Source organism: Acomys russatus, chromosome 20 (assembly GCF_903995435.1).
Source record: "Acomys russatus chromosome 20, mAcoRus1.1, whole genome shotgun sequence".
NCBI lineage: Eukaryota > Metazoa > Chordata > Mammalia > Rodentia > Muridae > Acomys > Acomys russatus.
In genome coordinates, this window is record NC_067156.1 from 13,869,760 (window position 1) to 13,897,199 (window position 27,440).

At 45.8% G+C, this 27,440-nt stretch overlaps 1 protein-coding gene across 1 annotated transcript in view; it reads left to right on the plus strand.

The window, feature by feature from the left end:
- The window catches only part of Mocos (molybdenum cofactor sulfurase), a 47,837-nt gene extending 21,414 nt beyond the window's left edge, over positions 1–26,423 (plus strand). The window contains exons 8-15 of the mRNA XM_051163140.1: positions 2,142–2,567; positions 5,802–5,964; positions 8,886–8,964; positions 12,148–12,272; positions 15,895–16,000; positions 19,245–19,383; positions 25,017–25,121; positions 26,313–26,423. Of these exons, the coding sequence (XP_051019097.1) occupies positions 2,142–2,567; positions 5,802–5,964; positions 8,886–8,964; positions 12,148–12,272; positions 15,895–16,000; positions 19,245–19,383; positions 25,017–25,121; positions 26,313–26,423 (1,254 nt within the window). The remainder of the gene's footprint in view (positions 1–2,141; positions 2,568–5,801; positions 5,965–8,885; positions 8,965–12,147; positions 12,273–15,894; positions 16,001–19,244; positions 19,384–25,016; positions 25,122–26,312) is intronic.
- The last annotated feature ends 1,017 nt before the right edge of the window (positions 26,424–27,440 follow it).

Sequence of the window (27,440 nt, forward strand, 5' to 3'; positions counted from 1 at the left end):
CAGAACGTCATGACAGCGGGACTGTGGCAGGAGAGGGAGATGCTCACCTCAGAACTGATAAGGCAGCAGAACATGTGTATGTAACAGAAAGAACTCCAAACACCTGCTGCAGTGACCTGCTTCCTGCTGCTGTGTCCCACCTCAGAGTTTCCACAACCTCCCAAAATATCAGTGCCAGCAGGGGTGAGGGATGGGGGACGGGGGAAGGGGTGAGGGAGGATGAAGAGGGGCAGGGGGTCTGTCAAACATGAGCTTATGGGGGCATTCCAGTTTCAAAACATAGCAAGTGACAAAGAGCCCAGTGCATAGTTGCTAATTTGAGTTTCTTTTTCTTGCCACTGAATATGCATATGCTAGATCCCAGTTAGCTATTTATTATTATTATTATTATTATTATTATTATTATTATTATTATTATTATTATTGCATGTGTATGCATGATATACATGTGGCAGGTTGCACATGTGGAGGTTAGAGAACAGCATTTTAGAGTTGGTTCTTTCTTTCCACCTTTGCATAAGTTACAGGGTTCAAACTCAGGTCACCAGGATTGTGCAGCAAGCATCTACAATCACTAGCCATCTCTCCAGCCTCCAAACTAGATTTTATTTTAAAAACAAGAATGAGCCTACTAGCGGATGTGACCCCTGGAGGAACGTGCTCTGGTGGAAGGTCACATGTCTAAGAGCATATGGGCAGCACAAACTGTACTTGTTAAAGGTTTATAAAAGAGAGGACACAGAGGCTGGAGAGGTGGCTCAGCTCTTAAAAGTACTGGTTACTAGGGCTGGAGAGATGACTCAGCAGGTTGAGAGCACTTGCTGCTCTTCCAAAGGTCCTGAGTTCAATTCCCAGCAACCACATAGTGGTTCATAACCATCTATAATGAGATCTGGTGTCCTCTTCTGGTGGGTAGGCACATATGCAGGCAGAACATTGTATATATAATAAATAAATAAATCTTAAAAAAAAAAAAAAAAGCAAAGCACTGGCTGCTCTTCCGTAGGACCTGGGTTCAAATCCCAGTACCCACATGGCAGCTCACAACTGTCTGTAACTCCATGATCTGACACCTTTACACAGACATACATGCAGGCAAAAACACCAATGCATATATAATAAAGATAAATAAATTATATATAGAAAAATTGATTTGAAAAAAAAAGGGGACATTATGTTGGTTGGGTGAGGAAGGGAGGAATGAATTTCAGAGGAATTGGGGGAGGGGCATGATTATATATATTGTGCAAAATATAAAAATGAAATAATACAAACATAAATTTAATATATTTATATGACATAAATAGAAAATTTACAGTATTTGCAATATAAATAATTTTATGAATAATATAAAATATAAAAAAAATCAAAGAAATAATCAAAATGAGAAAAATATTATCTCCATCTGAGAGAGAAAGGAAGAGATGGTGGATGGGGAGAGGGAGGAAGAAAGGAGAGATGGAAAAAATGAGAGAAAGAGAGAAGGAAGCAAGATGCACAGAACTCAGCAGCTTGAAGCTCTGGCCGTGGTTTTGGATGGCGATGGAAGGCTGCAACCCATCTCTGTGGGCGACTGGCCTAGAGTAGGGAGGTGTCCTAAGCATCAAGTGTGTATACTGCTCATGACAAACAGTAGGATGCTGGGCTTGGAGATGGGGTGAATCCTCCTTTCCATGGTGGCAGGGGCTACTTGAGGTGACCCGGGTCTTCAAGAGGCCATGGGCTGGTACTTACAGCCTTTTTTCTCTCCAAGGGCTGCTGTCAGGGATACTTGGTGTCCTGGGTGGCCAGTGGGTGTTGTGCCTGGGAAGACTGGAATAGAAAATAGAGCTCCTGGTGTTTCTGAAACTTTGGTCTGTATGTTGAGCCCTCTGGGAAAATGTTGCCCACAAAGCATTGCTTTCAATCTCTTTAAAGGCCCCTGAGATTGGCATCAGGTCCAATTCACAGCTGTGATTCACAATAAGTGAAACCAGGCAGCGTGTTCCTTGGCCTGCAGAGTAGCAACAATTTCTCAGATACCCAACAATTCTGTCTTCCTGAGTTTATTTTTAAAATAAATAAAATTCGTGTTTGCAATATCTTCCCAATTTATCCACGAACCACAAGTTCCCCTGGTTGACTTACCTGCCTAATTCTAGGCCGGTCATGTCTGTGGAGATGACGTCGACATCATAGACGGCCGGCCCACAGGCTCTGTGAGGATCTCCTTTGGATACATGTCCACACTGGAAGACGCCCAGGCCTTTCTCAGGTTCATCCGAGTTTTCTGCCTTCACTCACCTGGTGTCCAGCCTGTTCCTCAAGCCAGCACCAGCGACACTGGAGCCTTAACCTCAGAGAATGACTGCCACTCATCTCAAGAAGGTTCCTGCGCAGAACCTGCAGTCTGCAATGACTCCTGCCCTGATGCAAATCCGGTGGACTTGTGCCCATCTCTGAGCAAAGCCAGCAGCATCCCGCAGACCCCTCGAGAGAAAGCTGCCTGTATCCCCAATGGAGACCTTGGGCCCCACATTGTCACCAACATTTACCTCTACCCCATCAAATCCTGTGCTGCGCTGGAGGTAAGGGCTTCACACCAGCGGCCACTTTGTTCCTTTTCTCTGAGCACTGTTGCTCCTCCTACCTCCTTAATTGAGGCAGTGTATAGCATGTTATATTTTTTACACAAAAGTGAAAGAACCATGTAGCGAGTGAGAAAAGAAGGCAAAACACAAACATCAGCGAGCTATCAGTTGGAGAACCAGCTCCCTTCTGCCTCTCTTGGTCAGGGTGAGCTTTTAAATACGGCGCTTACACCTCCAGGGAACCCTGTTTCTGTGTGTGTGTGTATGGACGTGTGTGTACATGAGTAAGCGTGCATGTGGAGACTAGAGGATGATGTTAGCTGTCATTCCTTGGGTGCCTTCACCTTGAGTTTTGAGACTGAGCCTCCCACTGGCCTGGATCTCTCTTAGTAGGCTTAATGGCTGGTCAGTTGACCTCAGCCATTTTCCTGTCTTTACTTCCTCAGTGCTGGGATTACAAGCACATGCCACTAAATTTATTATTATTATTATTATTATTATTATTATTATTATTGTTATTGTTATTGTTATTATTATTATTTACACAGGTCCTGGGACCTAACTCAGTTTGCTTGCATAGCAAATACTTCACTCACCCACTGAGCCATCTCTCCAGCCTTGGTCTATTGGCCATAACTGGAGCTGGATGGATTCACATGCGCTTTTGCTGAAGCATTTGACATGGCTTGCTTCATTTGACCCTTAAAATGGCTACATGAATGGGGTAGGAACGTTATCCTTAGTGCATCACCTGGAAGCCGAGGGGACTGAGCTTAAACACATTGTCTAGCACTTACATTGTGCTAGGTAATGTAGGTAACTTACAGATGAAGCATTTTACAGGGGCATGTACCTAGGCTATGTGCAAACACTGCGGCTTAGTAAGAAGTATTTCAGCATCCACAGACCTGGATCCTTTTCAGGGATCCTGGAAGTAATTTCTTGCAGATTCTGAATTACGATGTCACACACCTACAAGCATGCTGATTGGGTGATCCTGGCGTTGGGGGACAGGAGGCTTGCCTTGGCTGGCAGCCAGCCTTAGTTACCTAAAAGACGGTCTTCCTTGTTTGTGGATAACCTGAGGCTCCCAAGATACCAGACTCCTGAGTCCATGGGATGGCACAGTGACTGGCTCTTCTGAAGGCAAATACAGATCACTGTGGTTAATTGGCCTGCTCTCTGGGTAGTTCCACAGGAGCCTGGGTGTAAATGTCTCTCACAGGCTCACGTGTGTGAACACTTCATCCCCAGAGGGTAGCGCTGTTGTAGGATCCTTGGGAGGTATATTCAAGCTGGGGGAAGTAGGCTTTGAGATTTACAGCTCAACACTGCTTCCGTGCCTTCACTGCCTCCTGGTCTGTGGAGGTGCGAGTGAGCAGCCTCAAGCTTCTGCCATCACAGGCTCAAGCTGTTCACACCACTGTGATGGGTCATATCACCCTCACATCGTGAGCCAAAATAAACAGTTCCTCCTCTGCGCTGCTTCCTTACTGTCATTACTTCTATAATGTCAGGTATTTGGTCACGACAACAAGGTGAGTAATACAGTGAGCACGCCAGCTCACACCACCTGAGCAGGCAGGACTCCGCCCTCCCTTCTGTTTTCACAGCTGCGTTGCATTCATAGGTCAACCACAGGAGGGACACAGCAGGACTCTGAGGCTCAATGAGAGTTGATTTTCTCTTCAATCTGTACTTTTAAAAAAAAAAAACGTTTTATCGATCTGGGCAATAGTGGTACACACCTTTAATCCCAGCACTCAGAAGGCTGAGGCAGGCAGATCTCTGTGAGTTCCAGGACAGCCAAGGTTACACATTGAAACACCGTCTTGAAAAACCAAAAGAACAAAACAAAACAAAACAAAACAAAAACCCCAAACCAACCAACCAAAATCAAGCAACCAACCAACCAACCAAGCCCCCCAAAGCCCCCCAAAAATCCTTTTTGTTGATTCTTTGTGAATTTCCCATCATGCACCCCAATCCCACTCATCTCCCCATCCCTCGATATCTGCCCTTATAAGCCCCCCAAAGGAAAACCAACCAACCAACAAACATCTCAGTGAAATCTTTAGTGTGTCACAGTGTGCCACAAGCATACTGTTTTGCCCAAATGGCTTTTCTTGCAGATGATCAATGCAGTGAGTCACTGGTGTGGTTCAAGGCCTCTGGCTCCTGCTACACCATCAATACAGGTTCCTCGCGGAGACTCCTGGTGGCTGTCCTGCCTTCAGTCCTTTCTTTAAGGGATCCCAAGCATTTTGGCTGTGACTGGTGTTGGGATGTAGGATCCGGGCATATAGAGATGCTTTGTATTTACATCCTGTACAGCTGTGATCAGTAGAGATTTGCTATTACTTTTTATCACCAGCTTGCTGTGAACTGGGGTCACCCAGGGGGAGGAAATGTCAGTGAGGAATCATGTAGACCGGGTTGGCCCGAGAACATCTCTGTGGAGTCCTGCTTTCTTGATTGTTAATTGGGGTGAGGAGATCCACTCTGAATATGGGCAGAACCATTTCATGGCCTGGGCCCGGAACTGTGTAAGAGTTAAAGGAAGCTAGCTGAGGATAAACAGTAAACAAGCAGGTCGCAGAGGCGCATTTCTTTCTCTCTGCTCTGACTGTATGCAATGCAATCTCTCCAAGCTCTATGACTGCTTCTGTGACTTCCCCAAAATGATGGGCTGGGACATAGAATTGTAAGCCGGAGAAGCCCTTTCTGCCCCAAGGCAAAGGTCAGGGTGTTTGTCACAGCAGTTGAAATCAGGACACCTAGAAAACTTACACAGTTGACGTGGGCCAATTCAGTGACCATTTTAGTATAGCCACATGTCTGTGGTGTGAGGATCCACCTGGACCAGGGTCCACTGCGGTGAAAGGCTGTACAGAAAGCGGGATCTGTGGGCACCTGTGGGGAGGGAGGCTAGGCTTGGGGTGAGACGGTAGTGCTGCTGAAGACTCCTGCACTCTGAATGGTTTGCCTGTGCGTGCCTTGCCTGATCAGCGGAGAAGGGTGGCCACTGGATGTGGAGACTGGAGGGAAGGTCTCCCACCCCCACATCTCCTGTGCAAAGCTCTCTCTGTTGTGTGCCTTGCTCCTCTCATCCTCCGAGAGTACGCACTGAACTCGTGAAGGCCATCTGCGTTTGTATGATAGGTAGGTCTTTGACGGCACAATATGAGTAACGTTGAGGAGCCCTGGCCTAAAATCCTCTACTTTGCGTAGGTGACCGAGTGGCCTATAGGGAGCCAAGGGCTGCTCTATGACCGAAGCTGGATGGTTGTGAACCACAATGGCATTTGCCTGAGTCAGAAGCAGGAGCAGCGGCTCTGCCTGATCCGACCCTTCATCGACCTGCAGCAGGGGATCATGGTCATCAAAGCCAAAGGTGTGAAGTTTCCACATTTCCACAGAGTGGGGGGGGAGGGGGTGTAGGGTGTGGTGGGGTGGGGGGGAGCAGCTTTCATTCTCAGGCTAAAAAAACCAAAACAAACAACCCCATGGCCTCTCTTCTATCAAGTGTTAGTTTCCATTATCTTCATGGAAATGCAACGATGTTCAGGAGAGACAACAAAGCCTGGGACCTCAGAGCTTGCATTCCTTCTTTTTACCCATCATGCTTTGCATTTTAGGTGTTGCTTCTGTCCTCTTGGTCTTTTATTGTGAGCCATGCATGTATGGGAGAGCTCTGTCCAGGGCACTTTCTATGGTGATGGGAGTGTTCAGCATCTGCCCTGTACAGCTGGCAGCTGCTGGGCGTATGTGGCCACGGAAGCCTCAGAATGTGGCCGGCAGACAGGAGAAGTGAGTTTCAAAACATATCACAGTTTAACTCATCTAAACATCTACAAGTGGCTCATGGCTACAGTGTTTGCCAGCATAGAGGTAAAATTAACATAATACACAACCATGCCAGCCAGTTTTTTAACAAATTTTAACATTTGGCTTAATTTCTCAAGATTCTCTCCCTTTCCTCTACTTTCCTTTCCCTTTTAAAAATTATTGTATGTGTGTGAGAGTAGGAGTGCTCATGTGCTGCGGGGTGTGTGTGGGCATTGTAGAACCACTTTTAGGGAGTTAGCTTTCTCTCTCCGCTTTTTTGAGACAGGGTCTCCCTTGTTTCTGCTGCTGTGCTGTGTACTCCAGGCTAACTGGACCTTGAGCTTTTCCTGTCTCTGAATCCCATCTCACTGTAAGTGTGTTGAGAGCACAGAAGCCTTTTCCTGTGTGTTCTTGGGACCAAACTCAGGTCATCAGACTTGTGTTTTAGGCGCTTTTTTTTTTTTTTTTTTTATCCACCAAGCCAACCAATGGTAATTATAGCCATAGTCGTGTATGTGTGTGTGTGTGTGTAATTCTCCTGGGTCTTACCCCTCCCCACTTGTAGAATATCCTGACTTTCCACCCAACTGTGGCTGAACTTTCATGATGCCCTACATCCGTGTCCTAACGACTTTGTTTCTTGCCTGTGTGTTTTTTTTTTTTTTTTTTTTTTTTCCTAGTCCCAAGGTGGAGTTTTCCTTAAACCACCAGGTCAATATTTCTATCGTCCCAAAGTGAATACTGATATTGATCTTTTCTTCTACTGCAAGAATTTTAATACATCTACAAGTTTGGGGTAACCACCCCCACAGCTCAAGTACAAAACAGCCCATCATCCAGGAGGAAGTACATTGTGGTACCACAGTCATAGACTAAATACCTGATTACCAAAGAGATCGTGGACTCAAGGGCATTGGGTAGGATGAGGGCATTAGAGACATCTTCTTTTGCTCGGTGTGATAGTTTTGAGATCCACCTAAGTCCTGCATGTAACATGACCCATAAGTGCATGTTACTGAGAAGTGTGCCTGAGTGTGAATGTCATAAGGTGCATTTGTCCATTTGTTCACTGAAGAGAATCTGAGTTACTTTTGATTTGGGATGATTTAAATTTTTTATTTTCATGTATTCATTTAGTATTTTTGAATAGAAGAATGACACATTTAGAGCCTTGTTGGAGCCTCATGCTTCCCAGTGACTTGAGTGTCTCTCCAGATACATCTTAGCTTCTATTAGACATAATGACCCAGTAGCCTGATGAGATCTGCAGCTACCAACGGACTGAAAAGCTCTGAGGGCTGTAGCTGGCCTCAGAGGTCTGTTCTGCCACAGAAGAGCTTCCTGTAGCTGAGCCTTCCCGCTCCCACCCAGGTGTTTTCACAGCGTAAACAGCTGTAAGCCCTGTTGGAAACCGCTCACCTTCTGCCTCTTCTCAAGGTCACGGTGCTTTTGCTGTTCTGTTGTCCTTTCCCCTCTATCTCAGCTCTTCTTTGGATAAGTGGCCTTTGAGGGCCCTTGACACAGACGTGCTAGGGTCTCATCATCTGTTAATGTGATATGCTAGTGGACTATACTGTCCAGAATTATCCTTGCTCCCCTGAGGGGGCGGAAATTCTGTGTGGCAATATGTCTTACTGCTTTGCTAGTTTTCACTATATAGTATGTTGAATATTTTCATATCTTTTTATTAGCGATGTTGAATTATATATGGCCTCTTTTGTACACTTTTTTGTTCAAGTTCATGTATGTAGGATACTAATATGCAGTTATTTAACATGCCTATGTTAGTCCTGTATGTGTTGGCATATATAACAACCGAAGAACATCAGAATCCTTTTCCAACCCCATAAATGCAACTTTTAGAAAAGAGTTATTTATTTATTTCATGTATACGAGTGCTCTGTTTTCATGCACATCAGAGGAAGAAATCAGATTCCATTGCAGATGGCTTTGAGCCACCACATGGTTGCTGGGAATTGAACTTAGGACCTCTGGAAGAGCAGCCAGTGCTCTTAACTGCTGAGCCATCTCTCCAGCCCTGCACCTTTTTTTCTTTAAAGCAACAATGATTGCTAATGCATGGCTAATCTGATTCTAGAAGTACACAGTCTCTGCCAGTATCTTTACAGTATCATCCTGCCTCTCTATTTCTCCCATCCAAGATAGCTCAGAGAACAGTAACTTCAGAAGGCAGAGACTCCTAGAGTGGAGGGATCTATCAAAGCAATTTGTAAAGGGTCCTGGGGACTGCAGGTATGATGGCCCAGTGTAGACGGTCCACCAGGTGTGATAGCCTGGTATAGGCGTCTCACCACGGAGCACCCTGAGGCACTGTGGTGCTGACAGGGAGGAAGAAAATCTGTCCTATCAGCTTCTGAGAGCTGGCCAAATCCCGATGCCATTAAAACCAATGTCTCATAACAATGAACACTCACGTGCACGACCCTTTGTGTGGTGCTCAATTGGCTTCTGCCTTCTGTTCACTAGGAATGGAGCCTATCGAGGTGCCTCTTGAGGAAGACAGTGAACGAACTCAGATTTGCCAAAGCAGAGTGTGTGCGGACAGGTGAGGCTCAGAAGCAGGTAACAGGTCCATCGACACAGCAGCCCAGAGGGAGCAGAGAGCTTTGCCCTATACAGTGGCTCTCCTTACACCTTCTACTCTGTCCGCCCGCACGCTCCTCCCCTAAGACTAGGGCTTCTTCGGATCCTTCGCGCCTAACAAGCATGCTCCATTTTCAAGTCTGTATTTGCTGTTCTCTCTGCCTGTTGTGTTCTTCCCTATTTATGACTCCCAAGGGTGATTCCCTGCCCTCAGCAGCCTCACTCTCAGCAGGAAAGCTTTAGCATTCGTATCTCTTGTGACCTAAATATGACCTATTTCTAAAAACATGGAATAGCAAAATTTCTAATAATAATAATAATAATAATAATAATAATAATAATAATAATAATAATAAAAATAATAAAATCTGTCCGTGTTAATACCATCCAACCTTCTCCCTCAATAAAATATATAACTATAAATAGTTCACTATAGATTTATATATAATAAACAGGAGCTTGGGAGACAGCTAGGTCAATGAAGTGCTTGCTATTCAAGCATTAGAGAAAAGCTGAAAATCTCAGCATAGGGGAGGAGGAGACAGGTGATGCCCAGGGTTTGCTGGCCAGCCAGCCTGAACAAATTGACGAGCTTCAGGAGAGACTCCATTATGAAAAGCATGAGGTTGGAGGATGGCTCAGTGGTTAAGAAACGTGCTGCTCTTCCAGAGGACCTGATGGTTTACAACTGTCTACAACTCCAGTTCCAGGGGATCTGACATCCTCTTTTGAGTTTGGCAGACACCAGGGATGCAGGTGGCTCACATACATGCATTCAGGCAAAATGCTCATATTTATAAAATAAGAATAAATAAGTCTTAAAAAGAGACATGCAGTTAACTGATTGACATTTTTAAAGGAATAAAGGTGGACAGCTCCTGAGGAGTGATACCCAAGTTTGACCTCTGGCCTTTACACATACACACGTTATCATGTACCTGCACACACATGTGCATCCCCGTATGCAAACACGAGTACATCCCCAGCCCGTAACTTCTAGACCACAAATTGTCTATTAATGCAAACATTCTGGTAGGAAGAAGTGCAGACATGTTCAGGAGATGGTGGCACTGCATGAACAGCAGATGTGTTTCCCTCTGCAACTGCTGTGGCGTCTGTCACCCAAGTCATGGCGAGACTTGCTAAAGCTACACCAGTACTGAGCCCAGGTGACTGGGCCAGTTACGTTTTCCAGTGCTGTGCCCAAACACTTAGGAAGAGCTACTCAGCCAGGTTGGGGACAGAGATTTATTTGGGCTCATGTTTGAAGGTTCACTTCCCCACGGTTGGGAAGCAAGAGTGTCAAGAAAGGCTGCTGCCTGTGACACCAGAGTTCAATGGTCCGTGATCATATCTTGACAGACAGGAGCCAGAGGAAGGGGAATGTAGCTGTTGGGGTAGTTTTCTTCCCCTTAGACAGTCTGGGATACCTGCCCATGGGTCAGGGTATGTCCTCCTTCCCCTTCCTTCCCTCAGTTGATTTTCTATGGAAGCATCCTCATGAAAATACTCTCACAGGCATGCCCAAAGGGGTATCTCACTGATGTCCTAGCGTTGTTAATCAATATTGTCAATCAGATTCAACCACAGAGCCCCTACATGACAGGCAGGGTCTCTCTGGGACTTTCCCCCACTAGGAAAGAAGAGCAAAATGCTAATGTGATGTTGATGCCCAACTGAGTACCTTTCATCTTGAAGGCTGAAGTGTTGAACCCAGCTACATCTTCTTGGTCATAGTATTTGTATCAGTTTTTACAATTTCAATAATTTAAACATTCGTTCCAGTACATTTTCCACCAGGACAATGAATTTTGGGGACACATTTCCCCAGATTTGCTCTAAGCAAATCTTCTGACAGAAATATGTTCACATAGGGATATGTGCAGTAATTTCATTATCTATTTGTTTGTATGCGTTTGTGTGGGCGTATGTGCCATGGCATGTGCTTGGAGGTCAGAGGAGAACTAATAGGAACTGGTCTTCTTCCTCCACCATGTAGGTTCTGGGACTCAGGTCATCAAACTTAGCAGCAAAGGTCTTAACCCCTTGAGAGGTCTTGCTTGGCTAGAATATGTGCAGTTATTTACGAGGTCATCCGTTTCACTTGGCTGCATCTGGGACGGACACAGCGTCCTGGTTAGTAATGCTTTCCAGCCATCTGGAGGTCAGAGGCACTTCTGCTCAGAGCCGTGGGTCACTGGGATGGCTGTGCTCTTGGTGTGGTCTCTGAAAACACAGGGGTGAGCACCACAAACTGGTTTCTTGGTCCCAGGTCCTTCCAGTAAGGGAGGCAGCTATTTTCCCCAGGAAAATGTAGGTTTTCAACAATATCTGCTTTGTAACCCTAAGATATTGTGACCCCCAAGGTAAGATTTGACCTTAAATCTTTACCATATACATTCCAAAAGATTCTGGAGTAGTCTAGAGTTTTATCTTATTTTATGTGTATGAGCGTTTTGCCGCCATGTATGTATGTGCACATTGTGTGTTCCTGGTGCCCTTGGAAGTCAGAAGACGGGTCAGACATCCCCACCCCCACCCCCAAGCTGGAGCTACAGAGAGTTGTGAGCTGCTATGGGACCTCTGGGAACTGAACTTGGGTCCTCCGCAAAGAGCAGCAAGTGCACTTAGCTATTTTTCCAGCCCGAGATTCTACAGTTTTAAAACACCAGGTCAATAGATTTACTTACACTTCAATACCGCATAGACACAGCATTAATTTTTGTGAGTGAAACACATTGGCCCATATGATCTGACTATGAGAGAAAACATTCTGTCACACCCATTGTGAAAGTCAGGACATGAGTCTGAGCTTAAGGCCTTATTATAGCAAAATATCACCCTGGAAGTCTTAAACTCTGCGCTTTGTGCTCCCAGTGTCAGGAATTAACACAAGGATCTTTCAGGAGTGTTTATAAAGCTTTGGATCAGATCTGAAAGCCTCCCATGGGCCCCACATCTCAGATCTTCTTGGACTTGGGAGAGATCCTTATAGCTTTCTAAGCTGTGCCTCAAGGCTGCCTGATAGTAGGGACTTTGCAATGTTTTATTTTGTGTTATCTTATTTTAATTTGGCTATTTACTATTTGAGTATTTGTTCAAAGAATTGCTACATAAAAATTCACTTTTTTTTTTTTTTGGCCAGGGTAAACACTTATGATTGTGGAGAAAATGTTTCAAGATGGCTGTCAAAGTTTTTCGGCCGTCCATGTCATTTAATCAAGCAAAGCCCGCACTTCCAGCGAAATGCAAGGAAGGTCGCTGGAAAAGGTATTGCACTGGGGTGGAGTATTAAAGGGCCGGAGCCCTGGTTACCTGTGTCACACCCAGCCCTGGAAGTGGATTCCCAGGGCAAACTGGCTGCTGACTTCAGCTCATGGCTGCAGGACACACTGCAGGGTCCTAAGCTGCGAATTTCATGACCTCTCTTGAGGCTTGGGGTGCATGGGTGTTTTTGCTTGCATGCATGTCTGTGAACCCTGTGCATGGGGCGCCCTTGGAGGCCGGACGTGAATCAGATCCTCTGGAACTGAAAGTATAGGCACTTGCTAGCTCCTGTTTGAGTGCTGGGAACTGAACCTGGCTTCTCTGGATGAACAAGTAGTGCTCTTAACTGCTGAGCCGTCCTTCCAGCCCTGTAGCACATTTTACTTAGTGTTATTTTGAGTTAAAAACATGTGCAGGAGTCTTTCCAACATGGCATAGCTATTTCAGTGCTGTGATAATCATCCTAGAGCCATAGCAATTGAAATCTCATGCATTCTAATTAAAATACATGTGAGCTTATATCTGACTGTATATGTAGCTCATATATATACATATATGTGTCTTTTTAATGTGTGTATTGTTTGTGTATGTGTGTGTATAGCATGTGTGTGCATGGTGTGTATGTGTGTGGTTTGTGTGTATATGGTATGTGTATGTATGGTGTGTGTATGTATAGTGTGTACGATGTAAGGTGTGTGTGTGTGTGTGCGCGCGCGTGCATGCATGCATGTGTGCCTTGCTACTGCAGAGTCTCTGGCTCACTGCTACATATACTAGACTAGACGGACCTCGAGATCCTAGGGATTCTCCTGGTTCTGGCTCCTATTTCATCTTATGTGTGCAGGAATTGCAATTGCACACCACCGCATTGAGTATTGCATGGGTCCTGTCATTCTGAACTTCTGCTTTCATGCTTGCGCGGCAAGCACTGTATCTACTGAGCCATCTCCCCAGCCCATGTATATATGTCTTTTTATTTTTTTAAGGCAGGGCTTCTCTGTGTGGCCCTGGCTGTCCTAGAACTAGCTCTGTAGATCAGGCTAGCCTTGAACTAAGAGATTTGCCTGCCTCTGTCTCTCTGTTCCCCAGGTGCTGGGATTACAGGTGTGCCACCATACCCAGCATTTTAACTCTTTCCTTTTTCTTTTCCTTTCTTTCTTTCTTTCTTCTTCTTCTTCTTCTTCTTCCTCCTCCTCCTCCTCCTCTTCCTTCTCTTCCTCCTCTTCTTCTTCATGCATGGTCAGCACTTTATTGAAGTTGATCTTTTTTTTTTTTTTTTTTTTGTTTTTCGAGACAGGGTTTCTCTGTGTAGCCTTGGCCACCCTGGACTCACTTTGTAGACTAGGCTGGCCTCGAACTCACACCGATCCGCCTGCCTCTGCCTCCCAAGTGCTGGGATTAAAGGTGTGTGCCACCACGCCCGGCTTGAAGTTGATCTTAAAGCATCACATTAAGTAAGGCTGAAAAGTTTGAAGAGTTTCGAATAGATAGTTTTATAGTGGTAAGTTATAACACATGTAAAGATAGTCACTCTGAGAAATTTTGATCTTAGAGCCTATGACACATTGGCCATAGCACCCAGGCTTTCCAAAAAGCCTGTTTTCATTTTCTCTTGTCTGCATAGATTTCTTCTCATTGGCTGCCTTCTGCTTCTGCTGTGTGATCTCTGAGTCTCTCTGCTTTCTCTGAGAGGTAATCAAGCTATCCTCTTTTATTTCTCCTTTGCTAATTTCCTGGGTCTTTTTCATGTTTTTCTGGCAAGTCCTCTTTGATTTCCATGGGCCATACTGACCGGCGGCCGGAGCCTGGAAGACAGTGACCTGGAGCTTTCTTTTTCCTTTCAAGCTTGTATTTCATTTCTTATTCAGTGGAATTTTGTCTTAGAGTTACTTTATACATAGATCTCTCTTCTGGGCTACCCTATCACATCTCTATTAAATATATATATTTTATATATACACATTGAAGCTTATAAAAAGACTCTGAAGTTTGCTTAGACCATCTGGGTTAGGAAATTTCTCCTAAGTTTTTTTTTTTTTTTTATAATTTTAACAGTGTGTAGCCAATCAAAGCAACATAAATTTATAGTATATCTTGAAAAATAATTATTGAATGTGTAACTCTTGCTGGGCTTTCTCTCATTGGTTGCCACATTGGAGAGTGTCTGTCACTTACAGACAGACCTGGTGGTGCTCAGCACCATGCACTTCTGGGAACTGGCATGAATGGAGAAGAGATGGAGAAAGGGGGATGGTGGTTAGCACTCTGTCACTCAGGCCTTTCTTCTGGGGTCGGTGACTGGGATCACAAGGATCTAACATGACATGCCTTTCATGTCTGTCGCTGGGACAGCTTAATTAGGTCCTGCAGTTCCCTAGCCAGCAGAGGGCTGGGCTGCACCTAACCTGTGGGAGGAGCTTTTGCCCGGGCTATGGAGACTTTTTCTTTCCCCAGTCCTGGCTCCAGGCTTTGAATGGGACTTTTGTTTGTTACGCTGGAGGTGGTCAGCCCCCAGGGGCAGTGTGCCTTGGGAGATGTGTGGCCTTTCCTCTGTGACAGGGAGCAGTCCCTTTGTAGAGGATGAGATGGCACCTCCTTTCTTAGGCAGACCAAAGAGGACAGATGGAGTGGCACCATATACTCTGCAGACCGCTGTCTCTGTTTGAAGCCGCTTCATAGGCCCTGACCCAGTCAGCTCTTTTATCACCAGCTTGAATAAAAATAGAAGAAAAAAAAAAACCCTCACCATTTCTTTCAATAGTTCCTCCCCACTCCTACTTTTTCAATAGCTTTGAATCTTCTGTTGATTTTTGCATAAGTACCATCTGTAAATCCACTGGCTGCTGAAGTATCCTCCTGTGTTTATTGCCAAAGTCTGTCTGTCTGTCTGTCTCTGGTTAGATATAAAAGGTTTCTGTGGGGCTGCAGAGATGACTCAGTGGTGAGAAGCACTGGCTGCTCTTCCTGAGGACCCAGGTTCGATTCCCAGCTCCCACATGGTGGCTTACAACTGTCACTAGTCTCAGGTGATCTAATTCTTCTGGCCTCTATGGATATGCAGACAAATACCCATATGAATTCACACACACTTAAACACACACACACGTATGTATGTATGTATGTATGTATGTATGTATGTATGTATACATGAAAATACCTGATGGAAGCTGTTTGTAAGCCTGCATACACTGCAAGCCTCTCTGTCTTGCCCAGGGCAGGCAAGCAGGGCTTGCTTTAGCCCTGCAGTGTTTCTTCCAAGAACTGCCTCTGAGGCTGAGTGTGGTGACACACGCCCATAACCTGGGGCAGTAGAGGCAGGAGGATTGGGACCCTGACTGTGCAAAAATAGCCTGCTGCAGAAACAAAATTCTCTGTCAGAATGAGTTCATGTCAATCTTTTATTATCCTCTTCTCTGGATTTTTCAATACAGAATATGCTAGGGCCTTGTTTTTCTTTTTCATTCTGTCTTTGGAGAGGTCCAGGCCATGCTTAGAACATCCCTACTTTCCCAGCGCTCACATTTTACCCGTGTGATAGGCGTTGCCTTTAGAAACCTCAGGGCTTGAGAGTGAGAATCACCAGCATTTCCTGGGAAGCGACCCTTCTTCCCCGATTCCTTTCCAGGTCAGTCTCCAGGACCTGGTGTTGCCCTGTCCCTGGTGAATGAGGCGCAGTATCTGCTGGTGAACACAGCAAGTGTTCTGGAGCTTCAGCAACAGCTAAATACCAGGTCAGACCCTTTCCCTGGGGCCAGGGGACACGTATAACTATTTTACCCTGGGGGGCTTGATACCCACCTAGAAGGGAAAGATCTAGAAGGTGGTAAGGCCAGACCATTCAGGGCAAGTGAGAAATGAGGCCTAGTGAAGTCAGCGAACCCTTGGGCCAATTCTTGTTTGTCTTCCTTCTTCCCTTCCTTCCTTTCTTCCTTCCTTCCTTCCTTCCTAAACTGAGCGTATGTATGTACGTGTGAACACATGCTCATATATACGCATGAAGCTTCACATGTATACAAGTAGGCGTGGCAGCTGGATAGCAATCCTAGGTTTCTTTCTTACTCACTCTCCACTTTGTTTTTTTTTTTTTTTTGAGACAGCGTCTCTCACTGAACCTAGAGCTCACAGATTAGGCCTGTGGACTCTCAAGCCCCGGGGATTCCCCCTGGCTCCACCTCTCCAGCACTCGGATTATAAGTGGGTTCCACCAAGCAAGGCTTTTTATGTGAGTTCCGGGAACTGACTCAGGTCCTCATATGTTCACAGCATTTTTCCATGTGAGCCATTTCCTCAGTTCCTGTCAATAATTCTGAGTGCTCTCATTTACTGACTGTGCCAACCTGCCTGCTGTTGCTGCAGCAAATGCTCGGGGCAATCAACTTGGAAAGAGAATGCGTGCCTTCCGGGATGCCAGTTGCTTTGGCATCCTGTTGCTTTGGGCCTGTTGTAGAGTACATGGTACATGGTGAGAGAATGGTGAGGAGATGGGGACACCTACAGTTCTCTTTGAGGACATGTCTCCAGTGACCTAAACACCTCCCAGTGGTGCCACCTCTCAAAGCTGCCACCATTTCTAACAGAACCATGATGGAGATCCAGCCTCCACCATGGGCCTTTGAAGGTATTTCAGGTCGAGACTAAAGTATCCGCCATGGTCTCTCTTGACACTGTCATAACACATGGAGAACTGCCAGCTCTGGGTTTTAATTATTCTATTTCTACACCTTGTTTTAATTTGTTGCCAGCTTGACCTAATTTCATTGCCTACCCTCCTACTGCATCCTGTCTCTTAGGATTCCCTGCCCTACTTCACAAGTTGTGGTTATAAAAGGATTTTGTGTGTGATTACAGGCAGGTTTTGTCTATAAGATAGACCTTCAGACACGGGGAGAGTGCCCCTGGCCCCGCACACCCACCTAATGCGCTCATGAGGGTACAGATGCTCTTAAGAGACCATCTCAACTCTAGGAAGTTCTGTCTATACCAGTTCCTCATTTTTCCTTAGAGGAAACTCAAATCTGCTAACCAGGGAATTAATTAAAAAAAAAAAAAAAACACCAACCAACCAACCAACAATAACAACAACAACAAAAAAACCCCAAAAACAAAAAAACAAAACAAAACAAACAAACAAACAACAACAAAAAAACCCGAGGACACATCATCCAGGTGTGCTGTCCAGCCATGATGGCCGCAGGTTCCTCCTTCTTAGTTCTCAGGCCAGGGAGGTAGACACATGCTTCTAGGGGTCCTGTTGTGTTCATGTGCCATGTAGTCTTGTGCATCTGTGGTCACACCGTGAACACCTACAAACACAGCTGAAAGGAGGCCACAGGAGACTCTGCTTGACTTTTACTTGAGACTGGCTGTTGGGAGTTTCTAGTCTCTGGAGAGGACACACTGTAGGGTCCCCTAACCACAGATCAGTTTGTCTTCCTCAAATGCAGAATTGTGCCATAGCTTTGGAGATCCTGGTGTGCTGAATTTCCCCAACACCAAGGGAGCCTTCTCTCAGACACCCAGAACAAGATAGAATGGCTTTGAACTTCCTGGGTCCTTAATGTGCAAGATTAGAGAAGACAGGCTTGCTGTAAGCCAGCTTCCTACCAGCAGGAGATACACTTCCTACCAGCTGGTTTAGGATTAGGCTGGCTGGCCCCCGATATGTCATGGGTAAGAGACTCTGAACAAGGCTTGGTGTTTCTCAGGGTTCTTTATGCATATTGACAGGCTCCCCCATTAACACAATAGTTTTCAGACAGGAAACCTTCCTTTTCACAAAATGTGAAGAAACTTGTAACAATTTTGAGAGTAAGTCCAGAATCAAAGGACTAGAAGCTGGAGTCCCCACAGGTTGCTGAAGGTGTGCATAGCTTGCTGTGAAGCTGGCCTGGGGCCTCTCTGTCCCTGGCTCATACGTGACTCCTGCCATTTGCAACCCTTGGCAACTCTTCTAGGTTTTCAGCTCTGTCCCCAGAGCACATTCCGCCATGCTCAGGGAACATCTTCTGCCACTTCCAAGAATATACCAACGTAGACATTCTAGAAATGGGTTGAAGTAAGCAGAGTACAAACAGCCCTAAGCCCACGGCACAGTGAGTGCGTCTAAGTGCGTTTACAGGCACATGTGCAGGTGTGTGCATCCAAGGGACCCCAGATCAAGCAGGTACCACACTTTACTTCTATCTCATTGAGCCAACCCAGTTGAAGTCACCCTCATTTAGATTTCTTCCACCGTCGATAGTGTCGCTCATTCTTTGACCTAACAGTGTGCCTCCTGTCTTGGGGAAGCTTTACGAGTTGGTTTCAGTGTATTCTTCTGAATGGACTGGGGCATATGGGAACACAGACAATTATTTTGTAGAAGCTCCTGGCAATAAACAAAGCTTTCAGGCAGGAATGATATAAATTGGGCCTGGTAGTTGCGTGGCTACAATCACACCATTTGGAATGCTGAGGCAGGGGGGTGGCTTATTTGAGGCCAACCTGGGTAACATAGGAAGATCCTATTTCATTAAACAACTAAAGAATCTTCATCTCTATGCCCTGCCCACCCCCCCCATGTTCTGGCCTGCATGAGTGAGTGCAGTCTTTGTGCTAAGCAGGTCTTTATAGTTTAGCCTGCTGACGACTCCTTTCCTGTCCATGTCCTGTCCCATGTTATAGAACTGGTGTTTTTTGAATGCTCCTTCCTTTACTCTGTTCATGCAATTTCTTCATCCAAGACTTATCTACCTTTTGCCTCCTGCGTGCTTCTCCCAGGAGATGGGGCTATATCCTAGGGAGGGGCTGCGGCTGTATCTTGCAGATGGGTATGTGTTGCTGTTACACTCAGGAGAAAAGTGTGCTCTGATCATCCAGGTCTCAGGCCAGAGGAGCATTGGCATAGCCAGGCACAGAGGGCCAAGTGTGTAGAATTCTTGCAACAGTGCGGGCACCTTCCACCTCTCTCCACTTACCCTTTTGTTCTATCTACAGTGATAAACATGGCAAAGAGGAGTCGTTCTCCGTGAAAGATCTCATCTCCCGTTTCCGTGCCAATATCATTACGAAGGGAGCTAGGGCTTTTGAAGAAGAGAAATGGGATGAGATCTCAATAGGTTCCCTGCATTTCCAGGTAAGTTTTAGGAGGTGGCAGTATTCCTCATAGGCTGCCAGTGACTGTTTGATCTCAGCTCCAGAACTGGTACCCTCTCTCCACTTCCCAACTGCTATGGATCATGTTTGGGCTTAAGTCTGTTTTCTGGGGATGCTTATGTGTATGGGAACGCATCCTCCTTAATGATGCTGGGCCTTCCAGTACTGTAGAGCTTGTAGGGGGAGACCCGTTGCCACCCCTACTTCCCTCTTTTATCCCTTTCCCTCCTTTCTGTCATTCTCCTTCCATATCTGCGCTCACTTTCTCTCCCACCTCCTTCCTTCTCCTTCCTCCTCTATTCTTCCCCCCTCCTCTCTCCTTCCTCTTTCTCTCTTCCCTCCTCCCCTCTTTCCTCTCCCTCCTCACCCCTACTCCCTCCCCTTCTGCTCTTAATGTCAGCTAGGGAAGAGATTATAGTTAGAGGCAGAGCCACTGTCATCTCTTCTTCATCGTCCCCAAGCCTTTGCAGTAGCCTCAGATATGTGGGAAGTAGCAGAGAAGCCCCAGGCTAAATCGTTATTCCTCACGTGATTAGCAAACTCATGCGGTCTGCCTTTGGGCTTGCTGGTTTCCCTGCTTCTAAGTCTGGCCTTCCTTCACCCAGGGACAAGCCAGTCTCCTGCCGCAGCCCTTTGCTCTGTTGTCCCTTCTTATGTTGCTATTGGAACTTGGCTTAGAGGTCACTTTGTTAGAAGCTGCCCAATAATATGACTTCAGTTGGCATGCTGCCTGCATTATCCCCTCAGAGCCCACAGGGTCTGGACCATGTCTCCTTTTTTTTTTTCCCTCCATCATGCCTCTGGGACCCAGAGCATCCTGGCTAAGTCGTGTCCAGTAAGTAATTGTTGGAGGAGGGAGACAGGAAAGATAAGGACAAGCTGCCAGCTGTAGAGGATGGCTCACTGCAATGTGTTCGGCTGTTCAGTGTGTACGTGCTGATTTTAGTAATTGCAGGGGTATAACCTGGCCATCACATGACTTCCTTGTGTCCAGGTTCTGCTCTTCAGTGGAACACTAGTCTAGCACCCAGAAAAGCAGTACCAACGATCTAAATTGCTATCAGTGGATCTCAGATCTGGGCTGGGGGGATACCACAAAAGGACCTGATGATCTTTCTTCTCTTTGAACTCTGTAAGTTCTTACTAGGGCAGCTACTGTCTTGAAAGTCATTTTCTTTTCTCTCCTGTAAGCCTGGTTCTGGCGGCGTCTCCCCTGTCATCTTCCTGTATGCTGACCTCCTCCTCCACTCTTATTCTCCACTACCAAATCTGCTGTTTAAAAACCACCTGCCTTGACACAACCCGCCGGGCACCAAGGTAGGCACTCAATATGCCCTGTGAGATATTTGGAGAGATGGAGGGAGGAACAGAGGGAAGAAGGAGGAAAGAGGAAGGGAAAACTAAAGTATGCCAGGATTGCTATCAGCAACACATCTGACAACAGCAACACCCATGTCACCTGTCCCTCCCCAGGGGGCCTGAGACCATAAATAGAAAAGGCACAAAGAACCTCTCTGTGTGACACTTCGGCATGCTTTGCTTTCTTTAGGCAACGTTCCTAGTGTGTGGAAACAAATTAAAATTAAACTATGCATGCTCCTTGGCCCAGTAATTTTTTTTTTTTTTTGAAGAAAACTCTAGCATAGAAATGCTCACACATGGGCTGGGCATGTAGCTCAGTGACAGAGCACTTGCCTAGTGTGAGTAAAAACCACTGCTATTACCAGCAATACTGAGGCAAGTGTGCAAAGATATATGGTTAGATTACTTATTGAAGTGTTACTGTATTGTGAGAAGTGTGGGAACATTCTAACTATGCCTAATAAGGAGGGAAGAGATTGGTTAAATGAATCACATCCCATCTATACAACACAGTCCTGGGTAAACAGTAAATAGGCAAGATCCAGCTAATTCTGCGTCTTTCAAAAATAAGCACTTAGCAGGGTGGTGGTGGTGCACACCTTTAATCCCAGCACTTGGGAGGTAGAGGCAGGTGGATCTTCTGTGAGTTCAAGGCCAGCCTAGTTTACAGAGTGCCTTCCAGGACAGCTAGAGCTACACAGAGAAACCTTGTCTTGAAAAAAACAAAAAACAAAAAACAAAAATAAGCACTTAAAGAAATCTGTTGCTGGCACTGGGGGCTGTGAGACTGGAGCATCTGTTTGAGAAAGCAGTTTTTAATGGCGCTCACTAAATCTTCACTACTTTTATATCTGTTAGCTCCGTTAGTTATGTCTTCACTTGCAGAGACTGATCTTAAAAATTCCAAGAAGGGCCCCAAGAGATGGCTCAGTGGTTCAGAGCACTGACTGCTCTTGCAGAGGACCAGGTGTAACTCCCATCTAAAAACATAAATCTAAGTAGGAGGGTGGTATGAACTAAGACCTTCACTAAAAATTATCAACACCTTGGCTATTTTGTTGTTGTTACGACTGAATACCACTGAACAAGAAGCAGCTTGAGGGAGGAAGGAATTACTGAAGTTCAAGGTGTCCATCATGGGGGGAAGGCACAGTGGTGGGAATGGTTCTCAGATGTGGTGGCTGCTTGTTGACATCTGGGCCAATCAAGAAACTTTACAAAGAGCTAGGACCAGCTACAGGCCCACCCCGACTGAGCCACTTCCTTAGAGAGGCTCCACGTCCCACAGGGCCCACAGCTTGCCAGAATAGTACCCTAGGTGGGAACCAAGTACATGTGAGCCTGTGGGGGAGGGGATTTTACATTCATAGGACAACAGGAAGTAAGCCACCAGGAACTGTTTCACTGCTTTAAAGACCTAAGAACATTCACCCAGAAAGGCCAAGCTTTCATCCTGAAAGTTGCAAGGTGTGAGGAAGAGGGAGCTCTCCATGTACTGACATGGAAAGGAGACCCACTGTGTGCTGGAGTGATGGAAGGAGACCTACTGTGTGCCAGGATGATAGAAGGACACTCACTTTGTGCCAGGGTGATGGAAGGAGACCCATTGTGTGCCAGGTTGATGGAAGGAGACCCACTGTATGCCAGGCTGATAGAAGGAGACCTACTGTATGCCAGGCTGATGGAAGGAGACCCAGGTGGCCTCTCAGATGTCAGTGTCCTTCCCCAAAAGGCATAGAAGTATGGCTGGGTGTAGCCCTCAGCCCTGTAGCAGCCTTCATCTCTGAGAATGGGGAGGTTGCATTGGCTCCTTTTTGGATTTCTGTAGTTAAGTGAGGAGGCGTTATTTATTTAAGGGCACAGGCCATCAGGGTAAGGGAGACATGACAGCAGGAGTGGGGCAGCTGGCCACACTGAGTCCACTGTCAGGAAGTGGAGAGCGATCAATGCTGGCATGCAGCAGTGTTTCTACTTTTAAATCACTCTGGGACTCCAACCCACAGATGTGCTGGTGACCACATTTAGGGTAGGCCATCCCACACCTACTAGCTCAATCTATAAACGCTCTCATAGACGTGTGCAGAGGTGAGTCTCCTAGGAGAGCCTACACCCTGTCAAGCCATTGCCTATTTGCCATGACTAGAGACCATGACTGCTGAGTTTCCCTTTTAATTCTGCACATGTCTGTATTTGACTTATTTTCAATGAGAATTTATGACAGTAAATGACGTTATAAAGGTACTAGTTAAAAAAAAAAAAACTAGGAAAGGCTTAAAGCTGGACATGCCTTTAATCCCAGCACTCAGGAGGCAGAGGCAGGAAGATCTCTGTGAGTTCGAGGCCAGCCTGGTCTACAAAGCGAGCCCCAAGACAGCCAGAGCTACACAGTGAAACCCTGTCTTAAAAAATACAAATTAAAAAAGAGAGGGGGGGGGGCTTTAAGAGGAAATGTGTAAACATGTGTGTTTATAAACGAATATCTGGAAAATGTCCCTCCTGACATTCGAGGAACTGTTTTCTGAGGATCTTTTCAGTAAAATGATCAGATTTTGGCCTAAAGTGTTGTCTTTGAAGAGACGCTGTCCTGGGCCTGGGTCTAGAGGCTGCTGTTGGTCTCTGGCATCCCTTCTGCCAGTGCCCTGGGAGATGCCATTTCCCAGGAGAAGCTAAGAGGCTGAGCTGGCTCCTAGTCTCAGGGTCCTCATCCCTAATGAGTTCTTCCATGTGAACATGAAGGCGTGCGTGCCTGGGCTTGGCATCCTTCAAATAGTGTCTGGACTCCTGGACGAACCCAGCTGAGTGGCTGGATGAGGAAATTCATCTTAGCTGGGTCTTTCAGTGAGCATCTGCTGGTTGTTCTAGCACTCTCTGCTGCTCACAGGGCCTGCGACCCTGGAGCTCAGAACCACACGGATGTTATTTCCCACTAGATGTGTGCTCACCAGCTAGCGTGCACACTATAGCACAAGCTCAGCTACATCAGTCAGTGCTTCTAGTTTCTAATTTTGGTGAACAATATGTACCCACAAACAAGCAGAGACACGAGTGGCCATGAGGAGACCCAGTAGCTAACACGGTATCCCAGCTGCCTGGGAGGCTGAGGGAATGTCTCGGGTTCTGTTTCAAAGCCAGCCTGGGCAACACTTTTGCATCTTCTGTGTAGAGATGTAAACTTTCTATTAGTATTTATATTTTTTCCTTTTTGTTATAAAAGTGACACAGGCACATGGCCAATGACTTCTGAAGTTCTCTCATACCATATGACCTGTGCCAAGCAGCTGAATGGGCTCTTATGTTTTGTATTTTTTATTTTTGTTTTGTTGTTGTTTTTTCAAGACAGGGTTTCCCTATGTAGTCTTGGCTGTCCTGGACTCACTTTGTACACCAGGCTGGCCTCAAACTCACAGAGATCCGAATGCTTTTGCTTCTCCTGCTGGGATTACAAGATTACACACTGGGCTTGTTTTACATATTGTTATGTGGGGTATGCTTATCTGTAAATATGTGTTATCTGTAGACACATAAAATATACACATAACTTGATTTTTGTTTCACTTATAAAACACAAGTATTTCTCCATATTTTATTATCTTATATTTTATTTAAAGACTTTTGTGTTGTTGTTGTTTTTAAAACAGTCTTATGTAGCTCAGGCCAGCCTGAGACTTGCTGTGTATCTGAAGAGGAACTTGAATTTCTCATCCTTCTGTCTCCACCTTCTGAGTGCTAGGATTACTGGTGTGTGTCATCATGCCTGTTTTATGCGGTGTTAGGGTGGAGCCCAGGGCTTCTCACATGCTAGGCAAGCACCCAGCTCTCTGAACCTCCCACCACCACCCCCAGCTCCTTGTAGATTAATTTGAATCCTTGTGGTACGCATCACACAGATGTGCTATCTTCAGTACCACGCAATGTCTCAGATACAAGCCTTCCATACTCTTAGCAATGTGAGGACAAATCCCTGCTCATGATTCTATGTTTGTACTTCTAGTTCATGGTACCCTGGGTGTGGCTCAGTGATGTTTTCTGTTTGTCTTTGCAGTTCTGAGACTCCTCCCACCTGTAGGAACCATCCAGGTTGTCTTCCCCTCCTTTCCCCTTTTCCACAGCCATCACGTAGTAGCCTGTGAGCCAGCAAACCCACATGGGCCATCCTCCGGGGCCACTTTCACTGTTAGGGGTTGGCCATATGTATGTGGTTCCACCATGTAAAGCTTGACGGACTCATCACATGCCCCCTCTCCATGCCAGGTTCTGGGGCCTTGTCACAGGTGCCAGATGATTTGTATCGACCAGCAAACTGGGCAGCGGAACCAGGATGTTTTCCAGAAGCTTTCCGAGAGGCGGGGGAGGAAGGTGGGTATGTGTGCAAAATGTGGCACCCCATGTTAAAATCTCGGCGCAGACCTAGGCTGATGGGGGTGCAAAGCAGTTTTCAGCAATGGAGGGGTTGTTATTACACTTTCCAAAGCCAAAGCGCTCATCAGTGTCCCAAACTTGCGTGTGGTCCCTTATTATTTTCCTTGGCATCCAATGTCTCATCCAATGTCAGTTGTTGAAGGCTCTCAGGTCTTATGGCAGATAGAATAAATATAAAAGTAACGGGGCTGGGCATGTGGCTAAATAGTAGAGTGCTCATTCACCTAGCATGCACCGGGGTCTAGTTTCCATCCTCTACCACCTGAAGAAAAAAAAAAAAAAAAAAAAGACAGAATTTGATTATCCTGGCCACTATTTTATTCATTATAGAGATCTACTATAATGATCTACTATAGAGATCTACGCTAGCTCTGTGTGGATAAAGAATCTGCCAAGAAGGCTCAGTAAGGCTCATGATACTAACCCTGGTGGTTCATCTTCCTGGGGGTTAAAATGACTCAGCGTTGCTGTTATATGTTCTCCATTATAAAAGATGAACATTTAATATATTGACTCATTAGAAGTATTTATTTTTAGCTTTGCATTTTCTGTTGGAACTTTGTGAAGAGTTCCACTCAGGCTGCATCAAAGCATTCTTGAAGCAGGGTATGAGGACCACAATACCTAGATCCCCCCAAAGAGCTCAAGGGCATCCGTGGTTACACGGAGAGTTTGGGGCCACCCTGTATTACAGTGAAGCCCTGACTCATATAAACAATAAATAACTAGGCTGGGGAGACAGCTCAGTCTATAAAGTGAATGCCTTGCAAGCTCAAGAACCTGGGTTTCATCGTCAGAGCTCTTTCTCTCATACACAAAAAGAAATAACTGGACTCTAGGACAGACGCCTGTAATCCCAGAGCTGCGAAGGTAGAGACAGGCAGATCTCTGGGGCTCTCCAGCCAGCCTGCCCTACCTGGTGAGCAACAGACTTTTGAGAGACCCTGTCTCAATAAACAGGGTGGGTGGCATCTGAGAAAGTGCAGCCACGGTGTCCTCTGGCCTCTGTCTGCACGTGTGTGCACCTGTACACACACATAAGCACATGCCTCTGTTTTCTGAATGCTGGGGTTAAAGGCACGTTACAAATGACTTTAATTTGTATTGTAACTGTCACCTCCATCACAGGTGAACTTTGGCGTGTACCTGATGCACTCATCCTTGGATTTATCTTCTCCACGTTTCCTGTCAGTGGGATCCGAGGTGCTGCCTGTGTTGAAAGACTGTGGAGTGCACTGATTCACTTGGCTCCCAGGAACACCAGGGTGTTATCTCTGAACATCCCCCCAACCGCCCCCCTCAAGTATTAAAGTTTCTCTTTACAACACTGTCTGCCCTTATTGAGAACTGCAACTTGATTAAGTAGAACTTAGTCTAGAATGAATGCTGCCTTTTGCCTTTGGAGTCAAGCCCACTCTTACCCAATGCCCTATGACCTCACTACTCAATCCCACTATTATCCTGTGCCATCTGACCTCTCTGGTCACCTGCACTGACCCCCACTCAGAAGAGTGCTGCGGAGCCCACACCTAAAAAAATTCTCTCACACATCCAAAGAATGATCATTTGTAGTCAAATTAAAATTTTCATGAGACTCAGGAGATTAATTTTTTTTTAAACTTGTGTGAGAGTTGGTTCTCTCTACCATAAGGGTCCCAGAGATCAAACTCAAGTGTCAGGCTTGGTGACAATTACCTTTACCTGCTGAGGCATCTCTTCATGGCCCAGGGATTTTGTTTGTTTTTTTGTTTGTTGTTTAGTTACTGAGTACATTGCGACATTGCAAGAGGCCAGCTGGCCGGCAATAGCTAGAGTACACTGTCTAATTTTCAGTCTATGTATTTTCAGCGGCAATGGTTGAGGCTGTGTCTCCTGTCACTCGGGCTGGCTTGATCTTCCTGCTTTCACCTCCCACATGCTGAAATGTGCCACCAGATCCAGCTTGACTTGCATATTTTGAAGGTGTGAGGTTTTTTATTTGTTTTGCTTTGTTTTGTTTGTTTGTTTGTTTGTGTGTGTGTGTGTGTGTGTGTGTGTGTGTGTGCATGCTCACACTTAGGATTTCTATGTCTTTGTTTTTCAACTTTTGTTTTTAAAGTGTTTCACTGTGTACCCCTGGCTGGCCTAGAACTCACTATGTAGAGCAGGCTGGTCTTGAACTCATGGATATCTTACTGCCTCTGGCTCCCAAGTGTTAGAATTATAGGTATGCACCACACCTGTCTCCTGTGTCTTTTTAATGAACTGAGTCTTTTT